Here is a 19,478-nt window from a genome sequence, read left to right as displayed (position 1 = left end):
GGCCTGACCAATTGGGCGCTCCCAGCCCCCAATCTTGTATTGGATGCCAGTGGTGACGGGCCTGCCCCTCCCCCCACTTCCAAAGCTGACCAATCGCGTGCCACCAGCTCCGCCTGCTCTCACCTTGTATAGGATGCCGGCGACGACGAGCAGCAGGACCAGCCCGCCCACTGAGCTTCCCACGATCAGGGGCACCGGGTTGACCTCCTTCAGGATCTCCACTCTGGTAGTGACCTGTTCGGACAAGAGCAAGAGTCCATATCAGTGGGGTGGGTCTGGCTGGAAGCCCTCCCACCCCGTTGTAAATTACCCTCCCTGCCTGTGCCCCTCCATTTTGTTTCATGTCCTCGATCCCCTCCCTTTGTCTGTCCCGTGCCTCACCGATGCAGTCTTGAAGCGAGTTGTGGCCTGCGAGACGTGAATATATTTGCTTTCGTCGTAACTGACCACGGCGAAACTGACCATTCCGATTTCCTGTGGTTTAACCTGTTGTCGGGTGAACAGGAGAGTGGAAGATTTGAGGATGAGCCAGCAGGTTTAATACGATGTAAGGAAGGACAAGCCAGTGATTGGGCACAAATGCAGACAGAGCAAAGCTGAATTGTACAACAGAGGCAAAAATCAAAAGGGCAAAGAATGCAGGACTGAAGGTGCATTCAGAATAAGGTGGACAAACTTGTGGATCATTTAGAGATGGGTTGGTATGACGTGGACATCACTGAGTCGTGGCTGAAAGAAGGCCATAGTTGGGAGCTTAACATCAAAGGATATACTTTCTATTGAAAGGACAGGCAGGAAGGCGTAGGTGGTGGTGTGGCTCTGTTGGTAAGAGATGGAATACATCTTTAGAAAGGTGGCATAGGGTCAGAGAATGTTGAATCTTTGTGGGTGGAGTTAAAAAACTGAAAGTAAAAGAAAACATGGGAATCATATATAGGCCTCCAAGTAGTAGCCAAGATGTGGGGTTGAGATTGGAAAGGGAGCTGGAAGAGGCTTGAATTAAGGGTAATGACACAATTGTAATTGGGACTTCAATATGCAAAGGGATTGGGAAAATCAGGTTGGTGTCGGATTGCCAGAGAGGGAATTTGTTGAATGCCTATGAGATGGATTTTTAGAACAGCTTGTGCTTGAACCTGCTCGGGGAAAGGCCATCTTAGATTGGATCTTATTAGGGAGATTAATGTAAAGGAACCCTTAGGAGGCAGTGATCGTAATATGATTGAATTCATATTGTGAGAGGGAGAAGCATAGGTCGCTTGTATCTGTATCACAATGGAATAACGGGAATCACAGAGGCATGAGAGAGGAGCTTGCCCAGGTGGACTGGAGGGGTATGCTGGTGGAGATGATGGCAGAGCAGAGCCGGCTGGAGTTTCTGGGAGAAGTTTACAAGGTGCAGGATAGATACGTCCCACAGAGGAAGAAGTTCTCAAATGGCAGGGGGAGGCAACCATAGCTAACAAGGGAAGTTAAGGACTGCATAAAAGCCAAGGAAAAGGCATATAAGGTACCAAAAGTGAGTGGGCCGTTGGATGTTTGGGAAGTTTTTAAAATTCAACAAGAGACAATTAAAAAAAGATGAACTATGAGGGCAGACTAGCCAGTAAATATAAAGCAGAATGCAAAAAGGTTTTATCAGTTATGTAAAGAACAAAAGGGAGGTGAGGGTTGATATTGGGCCATTGGAAAATGGCCCAATGAGGTAGTAATGGGAGACAAAGAAATGGCAAATGAACTTGATGGTACTTTGCATCTGTCTTCACTGTGGAAGACACTAGCAGTGTACCAGAGGTCCGTGAGTGTCAGGGAGCAGGAATGAGAGTCATTGCTATTACAAAGGAAAAAGAGCTGGGCAAACACGCAGGTCTTAAGGTGGATAAGTCACCTGGACCAGACGGACTACATCCCAGAGTCCTGAGAGAGGGTGCTGAAGAGGTAACGGATGCATTAGCCATGTGTTGTCATTGGAGAGAGCCCAGGGAGCTTCTTGAGGATGATTCCAGGAATGAGCAGATGAGGAGTGTTTGGCCTTTGGGAATACAGAATACTGAACGGACTGGATAAGGTGCATGTGGACAGGGTGTTTCTTATGGTGGAGGGTATTCAGAACTAGATGGCACAGCCTCAAAATTGACGGGGGGGTGTTGTAGAACAGGAGTAAGGAGGATTTTTTTCAGCCGAAGAGTGGTGAATCTGTGGAATGCTCTGCCAGAGCTGTTCCCTCTCCATACTCCTCCCACTAAGTGCCCTCCCTTCGCCAGCCCTCCTCCTCCCTGCCGCGCTCCACCCTCTTCAGGGCTCCTTCCCTCCTGCGGAGCTCCCTCTCTTCTCTCTGTTCCTCCCACCCTGCCCCTCCTGTTGCAGTGTTCTCTTCCTCACCTTTGCGGGGTTTTTCCAGGTGATGTTGCCGGTGATGTTGAAGACGGGACGCTCCTTGTATCTCAGTAGTTGGATGGTGCAGAGGAATAAGTCACAAACAGTGTTATTGCACTTCTGAGGGTGAGAGGATGGAGGGAAGAAGAAAAGAGAAGTAAGGAGAGAGGAAATGGGAAGGGAGAGGGGAAGGAAGACAATTTACAATGACCAATTAACCTACTAACTGGTACATCATCGGACTGTGGGAGGAAACTGGAGCATCCGGAGGAAACCCACGCAGTTATGGGGAGGATGTACAGGCTCCTTGCAGGCACGGGCGGGAATTGAACCCAAGTTGCTGGCACTGTGAATCACTGTGCCAGCCACTACGATACTGTGCATTACTGACACATCGTGAAATTTGTTGTTTCACTGTAATTCGCCAGTCTTAAAAGTATGTAGTGAGCGCAAAAGAGGAATAGCGACGTACTGTTCATGGGTTTTTCAGAAACCTGCTGGTAGATGGCAAGAGGCAATTCCTCATATTCCTCAGTTCCAGTGAAGGTGAGAGGTTGGGAAAGAGGAAGAGGAGAGAGGTGGGGTATGGAGGGTTGGAGAGAGAAGGGGGAAGTAAGGGTAGAGCAAAGAGAGAGACAGGCAAGGAGGCGAGGAAGGGGATGCGAGTGGTGATGGGAAAGAGGGGTTTAAATGTCAAATAGACTGATTGTTTCCTGTACAGTGTAGGGGAAGCGAAGGTAATGGAGTTAGAGAGAAAGGTGGGAGTTGTGCATTTGAAAGTTAGGAATGGAGGGATGGTGAGGGGAGGAGAGAAATGGGGGAGGGACAAAGGGAGTGGCGGGAGAGGAAAGGAAGCAGAGAAGAGACTGGGAGGGGGTGGAGGGAGGGGTAGGGAGGGAGTTGGGTGGGGAGAGAGAGTGAAGTGGGGAGGGAGGAAGAGAGAAGGGTTCGGTGATGTGTACAGTACCTGTCCAGTCCTCTGTGTCCTGTCGGGTGTCCAGACCAGCTGATGGCAAATTTTGGCTCCATGCTGGGGGACAGGGGAGAGGGTGTGAATGCACTTTAATGCCCTTCCCACTCTTTCATTCTCTCTCTCTCTCACTTACTCACTCACACACACCCACTTGTCCCTCTCTCACTCCCAGTGTTGGTCCCTCTCCCACACTCCCTCTCCTTCTCCCAGTGTAGGTATGTCTCTTTCTCTTCCCCCTACCCCTCTCCTTCCCTCCCTCCTTATCAGCCCCACCCTTCAACCCTCGGCCCAGTCTCCTCACCGACGGCGTGTTCACTTGCACATTCTCCCAGCTCAGACCGTCCCTGATTCTCACGGGGATTAAGAGGCTGATGTTCACGGGGAGACTCCGTTGATCAATGTTCTCCACCTGAAAAGGCCCCACACATCTGTCAGCAACCAGCACTCCTCCATTCCATCTCCCACCCCTACCTCTTCTCACTTCCTCTCCTTCCCTTCTCCACTCCCCCTTTTCCCCTTCTCCCTTACACACCTCCCCATCTCCAGACACCCTCCATCTGTTCCTTTTCCTCTCCTTCTCACCCCTTCAGCTTCACCCTCACCCTCCCTTCCATCACACCTGTTCCCCCCCTCCCGTCCCCTTCTTCCCCATCACTCCCTCTCCCTCCTTGTTCCCTACCTCCTGTGTCTTCCCCCCCCGCCCCCATTGACCAAGCTCCTCCTGCCCCCCCACCACCGGAAATGAGGCCTCACCGACCAACGTGTCTGACTGACTCCGTGCCCCATCTTCCAGTCACTGCAATGGTCAGATTCACGGCCTTGTACAGGCCTAACTGTTGCAGTGGTGGCTGAACAGGCCATGTTGCCACGGTGGGCTAGCAGGCTGCGTTTCCACGGTAAATTAGCAGGACGCGTTGCCACGTCTCGGGTACTAGGCACTTCCTACGCTGAGTAACTCAACCTTGTTACCATGACGGTTACCAAGTGTTGTAGAGTACTGCAAATTACTATGGCTAGTTACTAGGCTTCTCACACAACCCTGGTTGTTCCTATGGTGACTTAATAGGCTTCTCGCAGACTTAGTTGCTACTATTCTGTGCATCAGTGACGGCACATCTGCAGACACAGGTTGTACTTACCCTATAAGCGTGAGATACGGCCTTGGAGTCCGCTCTGCTGGTGGTGAAGTTAATGTACTGAGTGGACTGAATGCTGGATGGGGAACAGGCAGTGTAACCCTAAGGAATATCCCAGTATACACAACAGTCTCTCCTCTTCCCCCTCCCCCCTCCCCGGGACATCAGCTGGACCATTCTCTTTAGCCCCACCCCACCTTCCAAGGACTGGACACAACATCTTTCCACACACACCCCCTTCCCCGGGACAGGCTGTTAGACACACTATCTTGCCCACCCACCCCGGGACCAGGCATCGGATACACTGGCCCCTCCTCTCCCCGCGCCCCCCCCCCCCCCCCCCCCCGGACTGGGTGTCGGACAAACCGCGCTCTCTCCCGGACCACTGTCTGGGACTGGGTGTCGGACAAACCGCGCTCTGTCCCGGACCACTGTCTGGGACTGGGTGTCGGACAAACCGCGCTCTGTCCCGGACCACTGTCTGGGACTGGGTGTCGGACAAACCGCGCTCTGTCCCGGACCACTGTCTGGGACTGGGTGTCGGACAAACCGCGCTCTGTCCCGGACCACTGTCTGGGACTGGGTGTCGGACAAACCGCGCTCTGTCCCGGACCACTGTCTGGGACTGGGTGTCGGACAAACCGCGCTCTGTCCCGGACCACTGTCTGGGACTGGGTGTCGGACAAACCGCGCTCTGTCCCGGACCACTGTCTGGGACTGGGTGTCGGACAAACCGCGCTCTCTCCCGGACCACTGTCTGGGAGTGGGTGTCGGGACAAACCGCGCTCTCTCCCGGACCACTGTCTGGGACTGGGTGTCGGACAAAGCGCGCTCTCTCCCGGACCACTGTCTGGGACTGGGTGTTGGACAAACCGCGCTCTGTCCCGGACCACTGTCTGGGACTGGGTGTCGGACAAACCGCGCTCTCTCCCGGACCAATGTCTGGGACTGGGTGTTGGACACTGCCCCACCCAAAACCACGTGTCAGATACCCACCCCTTGATGATCACGTTGACCTCGTATTTCACACCAACTCTCATCGTCTTGAAGCTTTCTGTTGTGATACGATTTTCATTATCACTGAGGAGGAAAGCAGGGTGAGACAGAGTGACATTATTCACGATATGAATACATTTGCCATGTGATCTCCTGCCTCATTGCCTCTCCTGCAGACACCAGGCACCCACCATATGCTCTGTGTGTAAACAAAAAAAGAAGCTTGCTTTGAACTTCTCATTTTTCAATTTAAAGGCACGCCCTGTTTTTGCAATTTCCTATCTCCCTCTCAAAATCTTATACTGTAAACTCCTATCAGTTCCCCTTTTGGTCTCAGCGGCTCCAGAGTAAACAGCCCAGCTTTGTGTGACCCTTACTTGCAGGACTTTGGAGCAGAAAGTGGAGCCAGCACATTTTCCCTGGAGCTGAAATGGCCAATCCCAGAGGACATCCAATTGGGGAAAGTGGAGGAAAGTCAAAGGGGGAATTGGCTTTCACAGAAGCTGGCAGATTGCGTGGGACTCACTGCTAGGGGTAGTGGCAGAGGCATTAGGGACCTTTAAGATACTCTTAGGATAGGCACATGAATGAGAGAGAACTACAGTTCTATCTTCTAATGTAAGTCCGTGATGATAAACCTGACTCTGATTGGGAAGTCACCAAACAGCAGAGGTCCCAGAACAGAGAGCAGATCATGGTCTTCCTGGACTGGGAGCTCAGCCAGGAGGGAGGGGGGAGAGCAGGATGTGCAGCAGGGGGAGAAGATACCTCTCCTCGTTACCTGGTAGCGTTGGCGCTGATTGTCACTGTATCCTCCCACGTGGCCTTGGCATTTACGTCGAAGGTGGCGTTGAACTTCATCTGTGTCAGGAGAATGGAATTGGTTTATTATTGACGAGAGACGGTGAAAAGCTTTGTCTTGCAAACTGTTTGTACAGAGCAGGTCATTACGTTAATGCATTGAGGTACTGACAACAGAATACAGAACAAAGTGTAACGGTGACAGGGAAAGTGCAGTGCAGGGAGACAGCAGGGTGCAAGGGCCACAACAAGGTAGATTGTGAGGTCGTGTCCACCCTATTGTACAGAAGAATCATTCAATAGTGTTTTAGCAGCAGGTTAGTTGTCCACGAGCGTGCTGTACGTGTTTTCAGGTTTTGTATCTTCTGCCAGACCATGGGTGTGTGGGGGGGGTGGGTGGTGGGAGAAGAGAGAATTGGTAAATCGGTATATTATTGTCCCACGTAATGAGGGCACAGTGGAAAAACTAGCCTTGCTAGTTCATGGGAGGGCAATGGGAACAAAGTGTGAAACAGTTGCTGATGGGGACGGTTCCTTCTCTCCTCTTCTATAACTCTCGCCGGTATCTCTGGCGGATGGGCTGAAAAGGTGAGGGGTTAGAGAGAGTGGCAGTGGGAAAGATTGGGTGTGGCTGAGAGGGCTAGGGGAGAGAGAGAGAGATAATGAGGCAGAGAGTGGGAGAGACAGACAGACAGACATACTTTATTGATCCCGAGGGAAATTGGGTTTCGTTACAGTCGCACCAACCAAGAATAGTGTAGAAATATAGCAATATAAAACCATAAATAATTAAATGATAATAAGTTAATCATCCCAAGTGGAAATAAGTCCAGTACCAGCCTATTGGCTCAGGGTGTCTGACACTCCAAGGGAGGAGTTGTAAAGTTTGATGGCCACAGGCAGGAATGACTTCCTATGACGCTCAGTGTTACATCTCGGTGGAATGAGTCTCTGGCTGAATGTACTCCTGTGCCTAACCAGTATATTATGGAGTGGATGGGAGACATTGTCCAAGATGGCATGCAACTTGGACAGCATCCTTTTTTCAGACACCACCGTCAGAGAGTCCGGTTCCACCCCCACAACATCACTGGACTTATGAATGAGTTTGTTGATTCTGTTGGTGTCAGCTACCCTCAGTCTGCTGCCCCAGCACACAACAGCAAACATGATTGCACTGGCCACTACAGACTCGTAGAACATCCTCAGCATCGTCCGGCAGATGTTAAAGGACCTCAGTCTCCTCAGGAAATAGAGACGACTCTGACAGTTCTTGTAGACAGCCTCAGTGTTCTTTGACCAGTCCAGTTTATTGTCAATTTTTATCCCCAGGTATTTGTAATCCTCCATCATGTCCACACTGACCCCTTGGATGGAAACAGGGGTCAACTGACTGGACTTAGCCCTCTTCAGGACCACCACCAGCTCCTTAGTCTTTTTCACATTAAGCTGCAGATGATGTGACAAAGTTTCCCACCGTAGCCCTGTACTCTGCCTCATCTCCCTTGCTGATGCATCCAACTATGGCAGAGTCATCAGAAAACTTCTGAAGATGGCAAGACTCTGTGCAGTAGCTGAAGTTTGAGGTGTAGATGGTGAAGAGAAAGGGAGACAGGACAGGGCCGTGTGGAGCCCCAGTGCTGCTGACCACTCTGACCGTGAAGTAATAATCAGAAGTAATGGGAAAGATTGGGAGGTAGGGTGAGAGAGCGAGAGAGAGAGAGAGCGAGAGAGAGAGAGAGAGAGAGAGAAAATATATCGGTCCAGTACATACTCTCCCCTCCCCTTGCACACCTCACCCGTTATGGAGGCTGTAATAGACAGGATCACACACAAGAAACGTCAGGAGGTTGTGGACTCGGTCAGCTTCATAGGGAGCTTAGCCTTCCCCACCATCGAGGATGAGAGGAGGCGCACAGGCATGTGCAGCTCTTTAATACTTTGAGATTTGCTACGTCACCAGAGACTCTAGCAAATTTCTACAGTGTACCATGGAGGCCATTCTGACTGGGCGCTCCAGCGTCTGGACCAGGGGCACCACTGCACAGGACCGCAAGAGGCTGCAGAGTCGCAGACTTTGCCAACTCCATCACAAGCACCACCGAGGACATTTTCAAAAGGCGGAATTCCTCTAAGGACCCCCACCCCTCCACATTCCAGGACTTGTCCTCTTCTCATTGCTACCATGAGGGATGAGGTACAGGAGCCTAAACACGCACAGTGATTCAGGAACAGTTTCTCTGCACCGGCAGAGATTATGGAACAGTCCACGAACCCATGAACAGCATATATTACTCTTTTCCACTGTTTAATCAATCAATCAATTAATTAAGATACAGCACGGAATAGGCCCTTCCAGCCCTCCGAGTCCCGGATTTAAGCCTAGGTTAATAATGGGAATAAGCAATCAACCTCCCAACCTGTAGGATTGGAAGGTGGGAGGAAACCCACACGGTCACAGGGAGAACATACAAACTCCTTACAGGCAGCGGCTGCAATTGAACTAGGAAGTCTGTACCGTAAGGCATTGTCTGAGCCACTAAGCTACCACACCGTACAGCTGCTTTTTGTAACTCATAGATATTTTAAGTAATTCTTACACTGCTACCACATATCATCAAGGGTGGGGCTGCCATTCTGCAACTCCCCCCCCCCCCCCACCACATACACACTCCTCCACCCCTATTCTGCTCACACCACGCCACACACTCTGGACTCACCATGCTGTTGGTCCGGAAGATGGGATGGCTGACCTGGCAGGGCACACTTCGGAAACGCGAGGTGGGTTCCTCCTTGGCGTCATCACACTTGACGGTTGAACGGCGGCTGGACTGGAAGGGGGAAGATATTGGGGGTTGGCAGAGACGAGAGAAGGGGGAGAGTGGCTTACGCGGTATTTGGGGCCCGGGTTCTGAAGTGTGTATCTGTGGGGTGGGGGGTGCTCATGGTGAAGCAAACCATAGTAAATTGAAGTTATAAAGTCCCTGCAGTGCCAAAACAGGCCCTTCAGCCCAGCTATTCCCTGCTGACCTGATCTCATGCCTACTCCCACTGACCTGTGCTTGGAACATAGCCCTTCATATCGTTCCCATCCATCCAAATCTCTCTTGAATTTTGTAACTGAAACCACTGCCCATCCACAATTTGCACTGGCAGCTCATTCTTCACTCTCACCGTGCTCTCAGTGAAGACAACACCCTCTCGGATTTCCCTTAAATATTTCAACATTCACCCTAAATCTGACCTGTTGTTCTACTCTCACCCAACCTGAGGGGAAAAAGCTAGCTTGCGTTTATCCTATTTATACCTCATTATTATGTACAACTCTTTAAGATTTCTCCTAATTCTTCTGCACTCCAGGGAATGAAATCTTAACTTATTCAGCCTTTTCTTATAACTCGGGTCCTCAGTACTTTGATAATATTCGTGTGAAACCTTTCTGCACTCTTTTGAGGTTAGTGATAGCTTTGCTGTAGGTAGGTGATCAGAACTGCACACAATACCCCCCGTTTGGCCTCAACCAACGTTTTGTAAAACTTCAGCACAACATATCAATTCCTGTACTCAATGCCCTGATTTAAGAAGGCCAATGTGCCAACAGCTTTCTTTATGACCCCATTGTGTCATGGAGCCCTACAACAGAGAAACAGAGCCTTCAGTTCAGCTGGTCTTCTGCCAAGTCCCATTTACCTGCTCCCAGACCATGTTCCTCCAAACCCTTCCCATCCATATACCCATCCAAATTTCTCTTCCATGTTGCAATGAAGCTGCAACCATGGCTTCTGCCAGCAGCTCGTTCCATGCTTGCACCACCCTGCTGGTTCCTGTTCATTCCCCTTTAAATATTTCACCTTTCACCCTTAACCCATCACCTCTAGTTTCTCACAACCTGTGTTGGGGTCTTGAGGGGGAGTGCAGGAAGCGGGGTGGGCTGATGGGGTCTGACCACCCTCCCTCCCAGACACACAGATCTGCAACCGCACCTGGATGATCATGGCCTTCCTGAAGGAGATCCCAAGCGGTATCAGGAAGGTGACCATGGTGAAGTAGGAGTCCTCCTCAGTGTTCTTCAGCGTGACGTCGAGAGTGAGGGTGATGTGACTGCCCACCACGAGGTACTGCGTCCTGTGGGGAGGGCGAGAGGGACTTAAAGAGTTGAGCAGCAGTGTAGGGGAGGGAGGGGGGGGTCACAAAGATGGTGGAGGAGTAGGAGAGGGAAGGGAAGGAGGGGGAGGCGAGAGGAGTGGAGGGAAGAGGATATAATGAGGCGATGTTGGGGGAAGAGGTGGGAGTGTAGGGGAGGGATATAGAGGATGGAGGTGTCACTGAGACTAGGAGGGTGCGGGGATTTTGTAGACAGGGAGGGGTATAGGGAAGGGAGGTGTTCAGTCAGGAGGGGATTACAGTGAGGAGGGGAAGGGGACTACAGGAGTTTGGAAAGCTGGAGGGAAGCAGTGTTTCAATGTACCAGCCATTACTATGAGCAGAATTTTTTTTACATGGCACTTTAAGTGTTTTCTTAGTATTTGTAATATGTATACAAGAAGGACTTGGATATTACATACTTTTAATGTTATTTATTAATTAAGGGTACAATGAAATAGAGTATAACAACATTTACGTTGCCTAAACTTCGGCAGGTGCTCAGTTTACTAACAACGAGGTACTGACTTCCATTCTGTGTATATTGTTACAATTTGTAACAATGCCGTAACTTGAAACACTGACAATGTTGAAGCTCTCAAATACTTCAAAGTAAAGATTGTGGTGTGTTTATTGATTCGAAACTTTATGCAGTTGGCCCTTGGTATCTGCGGGGGATTTGCGGATGCTCAAGTCCCTTATAAAAAAGGCTAAGGGAGCTCGTAAGGGCGTTATGAAAAGTGGAAATAGCATTCAGCGTTTGTTTTGCAGCAAGCCATTATAGAGGCAGCGCACACCCCAAGCAGCAAGAGTGCTTTATCTCCATTTATTTTTTGCATCCGTTAGCAAGCTGTGTCCTAAGGTATCAGAAAAGCCCAAGAGAGCTTGTAAAGGTGTCACGCTTAGCGTAAAACTGGACATAATTAAGCATTTCAATCGTGGTGAATGAAATAAAGACATTCTGTGTGCGTTGAACTTGCCTGCATCCACCATTCATACTATTTACACGCCAAGAGAAAGAATTTTGAAAGCAGCTGATGTTAGTTTTGGTTCTGCTAGTAGCACATCATTTTACTATATGTTAGAGTTATTTTAGGTTTTATGTGTTATTTGGTATGATTTGGGAGGTGATTTTTTGGGTTTGGCTTACGAAAGGTTTCATAGGAATGCTCTGCTTTCAGGTAGTGGGGAATACTTGTACAGAATTTTTGATCTGCGGTTGGTTGAATCCACGGATATAGAGGGCCAACTGTATTCATTAACATTTAATTAAATGCAGGGTATTTAACAATAATATTAAAGTAGATTTCAAAATTAGATTAGGATAATTTCAAAATTATATTAACATATAAACATTTCAGTTAATGTACGGCCATGCAACTATCTAGCCTGGAGGGAACAGTGGGAGAGGTTTGGAGGGAGGTGGTTGGGAGGAAGGAAGAGGGCTTGTGGGCGGGGGGGGGGAATTTCCTTACCCGGAAAGGGTGAAGTCCACCTTCAGTTTGTCGGTACATATGTTGTCGGTCCCACACTCCTTTTCAAACGGTAACTGTGTGAAGGTACACCTCAGTTCTTTGATCTCAGGACCCCTACCTCACTCACAGTTCCCAACCTCTCCTCCATGTCTCTGTCCCGACCTTGCTCCTGTCTGTCCTCCCATCTCCCCCCTCTCTGTCTTCCCTCTCTTTTTCCCCTCTCCCCTCCCTGACCCTTCCTCCTTACACCACTCCGCCTCTTCTCCACTCCTCGCTCCATGACGCTCCCCACCCCACCTCGAGTCCCTCTTCCCCGCCGTCTCCCTGCACTCACCTTGCCGATCCAGGTCCCCGTGTTGCCGGTACTGAGGATAGCTGCTGGTATGGGTGGGGAGTCCAATCTAAGGCCCTCAGCTTTGTAAGCTACCTCCAAAACAATGGGGTTGAAGTTGTCTTGGATACAGTTCTGTGGAGAAAGTGGGGAGAGAGGGGTGAGTAGAGGAGAGAGAGAAAGGAGATGGGTTAGATGAAAGGGAGAAAGGTGGAGACAGAGGAGAAAGTGGGAGGGTGGAGGGATGAGGGTTGTTCAGTTAGGAAGTGCAGAGGGAGTGAGATAGCGGGTGATATTGTGGAGCAAAATTAAATTTTGTTGTCAAGCTTGCTGACCCAAGATTTGCATCATAAGAGTGACAGGATAAGACGCAAATACTAACTTGCCTGTGCGAGCTAACAATAGCTAGCAGTAGATCATGCACATGATGAAGTATTGTTCACTTTTCTCTGAGATTAAAATAATGAGGATTGCCTGAATACCGCAGACCGTTCCAGTTGTATGTGAATGAACAGGAGGGTTTTGCAAGTGCAGTATTAACCCAAGAACGTGGTGGCTTACTAACACCAGTGGGGTATTATTTCACCCTATTGCCTCTGGTGGTTGTTATGAAGGGCCGAAGGAGCGGGAGCAGCCCCCTCCTTCCGGAGAATCGCAAGATCACTATTAATTCGGGTCTCGGAAGTGGGAGACAATGCAACGGTTCTGGCCATTGTTCTTAGAGGCACCTGTGTGTCCCTACTACGTGACAGCTACCATGGACATGAACACCCTCGGACAATGTGGGGGTGGAGATTGCGTCCCCCTACTTTGATGGACAGCTACAACTCTGCAAGTAAAGATAAAAGCGGACTGCAGGAGGCAGTACCCTAGCGATGCACCAGAAGAACTTGCTCGCTCAACGCTCCCGGGAGAGCTGGAAGCCACTCAGCGCCACGTGTGCTCCTAACTCCTTTGCCTGGGGAGCGGGTGGCTGATTCTACCGAGAAGGACTTCGAACTAACAACGGGGAAACCAACGCTCCCCTGATTTTAACGGAGTGGTCATAAAGACACGGGCAAGTTTTCTTTTCGTTTTCACCGATCCCTCTAAAACACGTGAAACCCAACGATTCCTCGAAAGGCTAAAGTCTGCAGACGTCTGAATGACTTTTTATATTTCCAATGGACAAAAATGGACAACAGCTGAGATTACTTCTTAATGATGATTATGACTATACCCGCGCTTTAGATTGAGTATTGGTGATGTGCATTATCTGAATGTTTGCATTAACCTTACTTTTGTGCCCCTTTATAAATAAAAACGTTTGAAAATAGTGACATCAGACTTCAACGGACCTCTCTATCTTTGCTGGTAAGTTATCCAGTTACGGGATACGTAACAACATTGGGGTTCTCGTCTCGAGGTTTGACACCAAATTGGGAGGCCAGTGAATCGGGCTTGTAAATCAAAAACGTGAATCTGGTTACGCAGGTAGCCAGACGGGAAACCAGCAAAGATGGACGTGGGTGAATTTATGGAAAACCCGACGGTGGGGGCGCTAGAGGCGGCCACCAAATCAGACTTGTTAAATTTAGCGAAGGGGTTGAACCTCACAGAAGTGAGGTCGTCCATGAAAAAGCGGGAGGTACGAAGGGCCATAACCCAGTATTACGTTGGGAAGAATGTGTTTGAAGATGAGGTATTGGACGATATCCCTGAAAAAGTACCATCAAGTGGGACGGTTCAGTTAGAGGTGGAGAAATTAAAGTTGGAACGTGAAATTAAGTTAAAAGAGCTGGAAGCGGCTGAGAGAGAGAGAGAAAGGGCTGAGAGAGAGAGAGAGAAAGGGTTGAGAGAGAGAGAGAAAGGGAGAGGCAAAGACAGCATGAAATTCACCTAAAGGAGCTAGAAGCAAACGAGAAAGAGAAACAGAGGCAACATGACCGGGAAATTGAGAAGATGAAGAACGAGCAAAGAGATCAAGGGTTAGACCAAGCAGAGCGGTTTAATGTTAGTAGGGAGTTGAGATTGGTGCCCCCGTTCGAGGAGATAGATGTCGATAGTTATTTCTTGCTTTTTGAAAAGGTGGCAGTAAATCAGAAGTGGCCAAAAGAGCAGTGGGTGGCGTTGTTACAAAGTGTGTTAAAGGGGAAGGCCCAACGAGCTTATGCGGCTTTGTCCCTGGGGGAGGGAGGAGTGGAGAATTATGATGAGGTAAAAAAGGTCATTCTCCGGACTTACGAATTGGTACCTGAGGCAAAGACTTCCTCGAATAAAGGTCCCCAGAGAGACCGTGGGAACGATCGAGAAAGTCCGACAAGGGAGGCAGAGGTCCCACCGGGAGCTAGCGGTAAGGTTGAGGGGGAAAGGCAAGACGGCCAGAGGGTTCCGGGTTTGACCTGTTTTAATTGTGGAAAGGAGGGTCACATTTCATCTCGATGCTTTGCTCCGAGGAAGGAGATAGGAAGAGGGAAAGCCGCAGTCCCTATCGGGTGTGCCGTGGTAATCAGCAAATCGACCAGAGAGCTGAGGGTAGACAGAGTACGAGAAGGCTCTGGGAGTTGTCTGTCACACGGAACCGTGTCTGTGACGGAGGGAGACACACCAGTTTCCGTACGAATCTGGAGGGATACGGGCGCTGAACTATCCCTGGTTAGCCGCAAGGTACTAGAATTTGGTCGGGAAACGGGCATGGTTAAGGTGGAAGGAATAAATAAAAGGATAGAAATGGTGCCCTTATAGAAGGTCATTCTGGATTGTGAGCTGGTATATCAGTTGAAATAGGGGTGCCCTCAGAATTCCCGAGAGCTGACGTGGACATCCTGCTGGGGAACGACTTAGCAGGGGGTAAGGTCTGGTCAGCCATGCAGCCAATCTGGCGACCGGCGAGTGTGGTGGCCCCGCCCCTAGCGCCCAAGGACCATCTCGCCGGCGCGGTCACTCGCAGCCTGTCGAGAGAGAGAGAGCTGTGAACGAGAGCAGTTTAAATCTGGCCAGTTTTGATTTGGCCGAGACGTCTTTGCCGACCCTGTGCCAGGAGGGTTTAGAGGGTGGTAAGACGAAGAGTAGTAAAGTGAAAGGGGGTAAGGGAGAGGAGATAGATCTGCCTTTAGAGAAGGGAAAGGTCCTAAAAGTAGGAAATAAAGATGAGAAACAGATAAAGCTGTTAAAAGGTCCAGAGTTGGACATGGATGATCTGTCTGGTTTGGCAGAATTGTTTGAAGAACTTGAGAGTTCTAAAGGTGTTCCCGATAATGAGAGGAGGGTAGTCCTAGATGGAAAGGATACCCTTGCCTCGAAGGAGTCTGCTGAAAAGGCCGAGGAGGTTGTTCCAGCTCGCAGGGTTGCACCTTCCCCGGGTGGGAGCTGCCCAGAGAGTAACTGGGAGGATCAGGGGAAGTTAGAATTTGAAAAAGGTACGGGTGTTCAAAGCCTGGAAGAGGCCAATGTCCCGTTTGAGTGTGTCCGAGATGGGGATGCACGTGGTGCTGAACCTGGTAACGGAGCTCAGAAGAAGTCTGAGGTATCTGACCCAGTGGAACGGGGCGGCCGTCCTTGAGGGTCAGATAGACTTGGTTCAGTGGGAAAAGGGTTAATCTTGGTAACCGGGGGAAGTGTGAGTTCCCCAGTGTTTGTACTCGAAGGTGGGTTCAAAGTTAATGCTGAATTTAAGAATGGGGGGGTGAGGATTGTTAGTGAAGGAAACGGAAAGTCTGTAGTTTCCAAATCGAAGGAAGAAATCTTAAACCTGGCAGATCGCTCACAGAGTGAGCCGGGGGATAGCGGGGCCCCCCCACTCTATTGTTATGCCAGGCTGGGGTGTGAAAATTGAAGAATTGGGTGGAAATGGTCTAAGTTTGGGGCGTGGTGTTGCAAAAATAACCCCGATGAACGAGGCTGGCGGGAGTTCACCACGAAAAATTACTCAAGTTCCCCACGGGAAAAAGAGGCTACGGTTAATGGAGATGCCATTATTAAACAGCCAAGCAGGTTGAACGGGTTTGCGCCAAAGCCTGTGAATATTAAAGACAGCCCCTTTGGAGACCTGCTGGTTACGTAAAATGACTGAAACGATTAGTGTTCGCATAAACTTTTGTAAATGCACCTAAGCTAAGGTCACACCTCCTTAGTTTTGTTGTGAAAAAAATAATAATGAATAGATGGTTATTGAACTGAAGTCTGATGCTACAAGACTTTAGTACGGTATGCGATTTTAAGATATTAAAGAAAGGGGCACTGTAATCGTTAACTATTTAGATACTGACTTGCATGTATAACGGTAGGATTCTGTGAAGAGAAAAAGCTTGGGTATTGTGTTAGAAAAAAAATCCTGTAAGACACTGTACAACTCCGTTTTTTTACCGATGGTAAAAAATGCGGTTTTTAGAGGGGAGGTGTTATGAGAGTACCACAGCTCTGAGGGGCCGAAGGAGCGGGAGCAGCCCCCTCCTTCCGGAGAATCGCAAGATCGCTATTAATTCGGGTCTCGGAAGTGAGAGACAATGCAACGGTTCTGGCCATTGTTCTTAGAGGCACCTGTGTGTCCCTACTACGTGACAGCTACCATGGACGTGGACACCCTCGGGCAATGTGGGGGTGGAGATTGCATCCCCCTACTTTGATGGACAGCTACAACTCTGCAAGTAAAGATAAAAGCGGACTGCAGGAGGCAGTACCCTAGCGATGCACCAGAGGAACTTGCTCGCTCAACGCTCCTGGGAGAGCTGGAAGCCACTCAACGCCACGTGTGCTCCTAACTCCTTTGCCTGGGGAGCGGGTGGCTGATTCTACCGAGAAGGACTTCGAACTAACAACGGGGAAACCAACGCTCCCCTGATTTTAACGGAGTGGTCATAAAGACACGGGCAAGTTTTCTTTTCGTTTTCACCGATCCCTCTAAAACACGTGAGACCCAGCGATTCCTCAAAAGGCTAAAGTCTGCAGATGTCTGAATGACTTTTTATATTTCCAATGGGCAAAAATATTATCCCCGAGACAACAGCCGAGATGACTTCTTAATGATGATTATGACTATACCCGCGCTTTAGATTGAATATTGGTGATGTGCATTATCTGAATGTTTGCATTAACCTTACTTTTGTGCCCCTTTATAAATAAAAAGTTTCAAAATAGTGACATCAGACTTCAACGGACCTCTCTATCTTTGCTGGTAAGTTCTCCAGTTATGGGATACGTAACATGGTTAGCGGAGTGCCAGGCTGTAACAAACCTCCCTGGTCTGGACCAATGAGAAGACCATAGAAACCTGGACGAAGCAACAAGAGCAAGCCGAGGAGAGGTGGCTGCTGCCTTACCTCGGCCGGGAGAAGGGACCCCTTTAAACCTGGAGACCATGACAATGTAAAGACGCTCAGGAAAACCCGCTGTCTCCTAGGTGGAAATCCTGATGACAAGGGCTGCCGTGAAAGGCCAAGGGAGGCAGCCAAATACCTTCTCCTGAAGAAGGGAAGATGGAAGCCAACTTGGGAAAAATTACTTAAGTTGTGTGAACGATTGGAGGTTATTTCTGCTGGGGTAAACCTTACTTGGGCTTGGCTTACACGGACTAATGCTGGCTGTGTATGGAGATTCCTGCGCAGAAAGCCAAGTCCCTTCAACGAGAAGGAGCAAGAGTGCTTTGATAAAATAACCAGCAATTCTAAAAACTACTGGCCAGGGAAAAGGGAGGAATGGAGACAGGATGGAATTATAATCAACAGCAGAACAAGCTGTGTGAATGTCCATCGGATCGGTATTCTTGAAGGCAAATTGCTTTGTGGGATGGTATATGCCTAACTATAATTTCACAATCACAATGTGCCTCGATTGCACATGGCCACTCAGACAGCTGGAAGGTGCTGGTGCTGGGAAAACAGGAAGTTCAGTTCCTGGGAAGGAGAGCTGCAGAGGAAAGACTGATTTCTGGGGGAGCTAATTCTGGTAATCGATCATACTAGTGGTCACGGTTGCTCGGTCTCCAGCTCCTCCTGGAAAATTATCCCCGCAAGTTAAACAGGAACCTTTCGATCCAGATATGATGAAGACTGTTTAAACATGAGGCGTTACCCCTTGGGTATGATATTCCTTACCCCGAGGAAATAGAGGAGCAATATTCTGAAGAGGTGGGCAGGGGATAAGGTTGAACAGATGATAAAAAAAGAAGTGGACTGTGGACGGAAATTAAATTTTGAATTAAATGTTGTTAAGCTTCCCTACTTAAGCGTTGCTCAAGATCTGGGTAATGAGGAAGACAGGATAGGTCACAGAAGCTGCCTTGATTGTGCTAGATAACAATAGCTTGCAATAGACCACACCAATAATGAAGTATTGTTCATGTTCGTCCGAGGCTGCCTGGCTAATATAGGAAATGAATGTGGGCGTGTACTATTTTTGTGTACTGCACAGAAATACTTGTGAACTGCTTAATACCTAACAAGTGCTTTTTGAAATCACTGACAAAGTATATTTAATTGGTGGCTATTATTGAAAACTTACTGTATAAATTTATACAACCTGACATTGGCGGAGTCGTAAGGCAACGGCTCCCCATGACCACCTATTAAAGGGTTAACCATATTCTGAGGTTGGTGCCTTTGTTTCTCTTTGATAATGGGGTAAATTATCTTACAGTAAAATATGGTAAAACGGTAGATTCTTCAACAGATAGGCCAGTTGTTCAACGCACCTTTCCCTCTCTCTGTCTCCCTCTCACTGCTTCCCTCCCTCCGTCCATACCCCACCCACAAGCCCTCTTCCACTTTCCACTCTCGTTCCCCTCCCTCCCCACCCCCTTCTTTCCACTCCTTCCCCTCATTTTGTACCCCTCTCCTCCTTCCCCCACTCCCCTTCCTCCCCTCCCCTCTCATCTTCCTTCCTCTCTCTCCTTTTCTCCCCCTCTCCAGCTTTGCCCCCGACTCCCACTCCCTTCCCTTCCCTCCTTTTCTCTTTACAGCCCCGCTCACACTCAAACATTTCTTTTCTCCCTCTACTCTCCCTCTACTCTTCCACTGCTTCCAGCCACTCCCACCCTCCCATCCCTACCTCTAAGCACCCCCCACCAGCCCCACCCATAGAGACAGGCCCTTGGTGGGGCCTACTAGGGGAGCAGTAACAGATCTCGTCCAACTGCTCTCCCCACCCAGCCACCCCACACACTGGACCCCGCACTCACCTCCAGCTGAATCTCAATCATGGACGGCAAGCACTCTTTCTGGGAGAGGGTGAAGTTCTGGTTCGGGAGCTTTGTGATCTCAGCCCTGCGCACC

At 49.4% G+C, this 19,478-nt stretch overlaps 1 protein-coding gene across 1 annotated transcript in view; it reads right to left on the bottom strand.

Moving 5' to 3' along the window:
- The window catches only part of LOC132382880 (integrin alpha-M-like), a 51,036-nt gene that overhangs the window by 3,868 nt on the left and 27,690 nt on the right, over positions 1-19,478 (bottom strand). The window contains exons 17-29 of the mRNA XM_059953385.1: positions 19,385-19,478; positions 12,235-12,366; positions 11,901-11,974; positions 10,266-10,407; positions 9,003-9,113; positions 6,263-6,342; positions 5,482-5,565; positions 4,489-4,561; positions 3,651-3,758; positions 3,344-3,406; positions 2,383-2,496; positions 382-486; positions 124-234 (exon numbers count right to left, since the gene is read on the bottom strand). The exon at positions 19,385-19,478 is cut by the window's right edge and continues 52 nt beyond it. Coding sequence (XP_059809368.1) covers positions 124-234; positions 382-486; positions 2,383-2,496; positions 3,344-3,406; positions 3,651-3,758; positions 4,489-4,561; positions 5,482-5,565; positions 6,263-6,342; positions 9,003-9,113; positions 10,266-10,407; positions 11,901-11,974; positions 12,235-12,366; positions 19,385-19,478 — 1,291 coding nt within the window. The remainder of the gene's footprint in view (positions 1-123; positions 235-381; positions 487-2,382; positions 2,497-3,343; positions 3,407-3,650; positions 3,759-4,488; positions 4,562-5,481; positions 5,566-6,262; positions 6,343-9,002; positions 9,114-10,265; positions 10,408-11,900; positions 11,975-12,234; positions 12,367-19,384) is intronic.

Source organism: Hypanus sabinus, chromosome 29 (genome assembly GCF_030144855.1).
Source record: "Hypanus sabinus isolate sHypSab1 chromosome 29, sHypSab1.hap1, whole genome shotgun sequence".
Classification (NCBI taxonomy): domain Eukaryota; kingdom Metazoa; phylum Chordata; class Chondrichthyes; order Myliobatiformes; family Dasyatidae; genus Hypanus; species Hypanus sabinus.
This window is presented reverse-complemented; position numbering and strand designations above follow the sequence as displayed.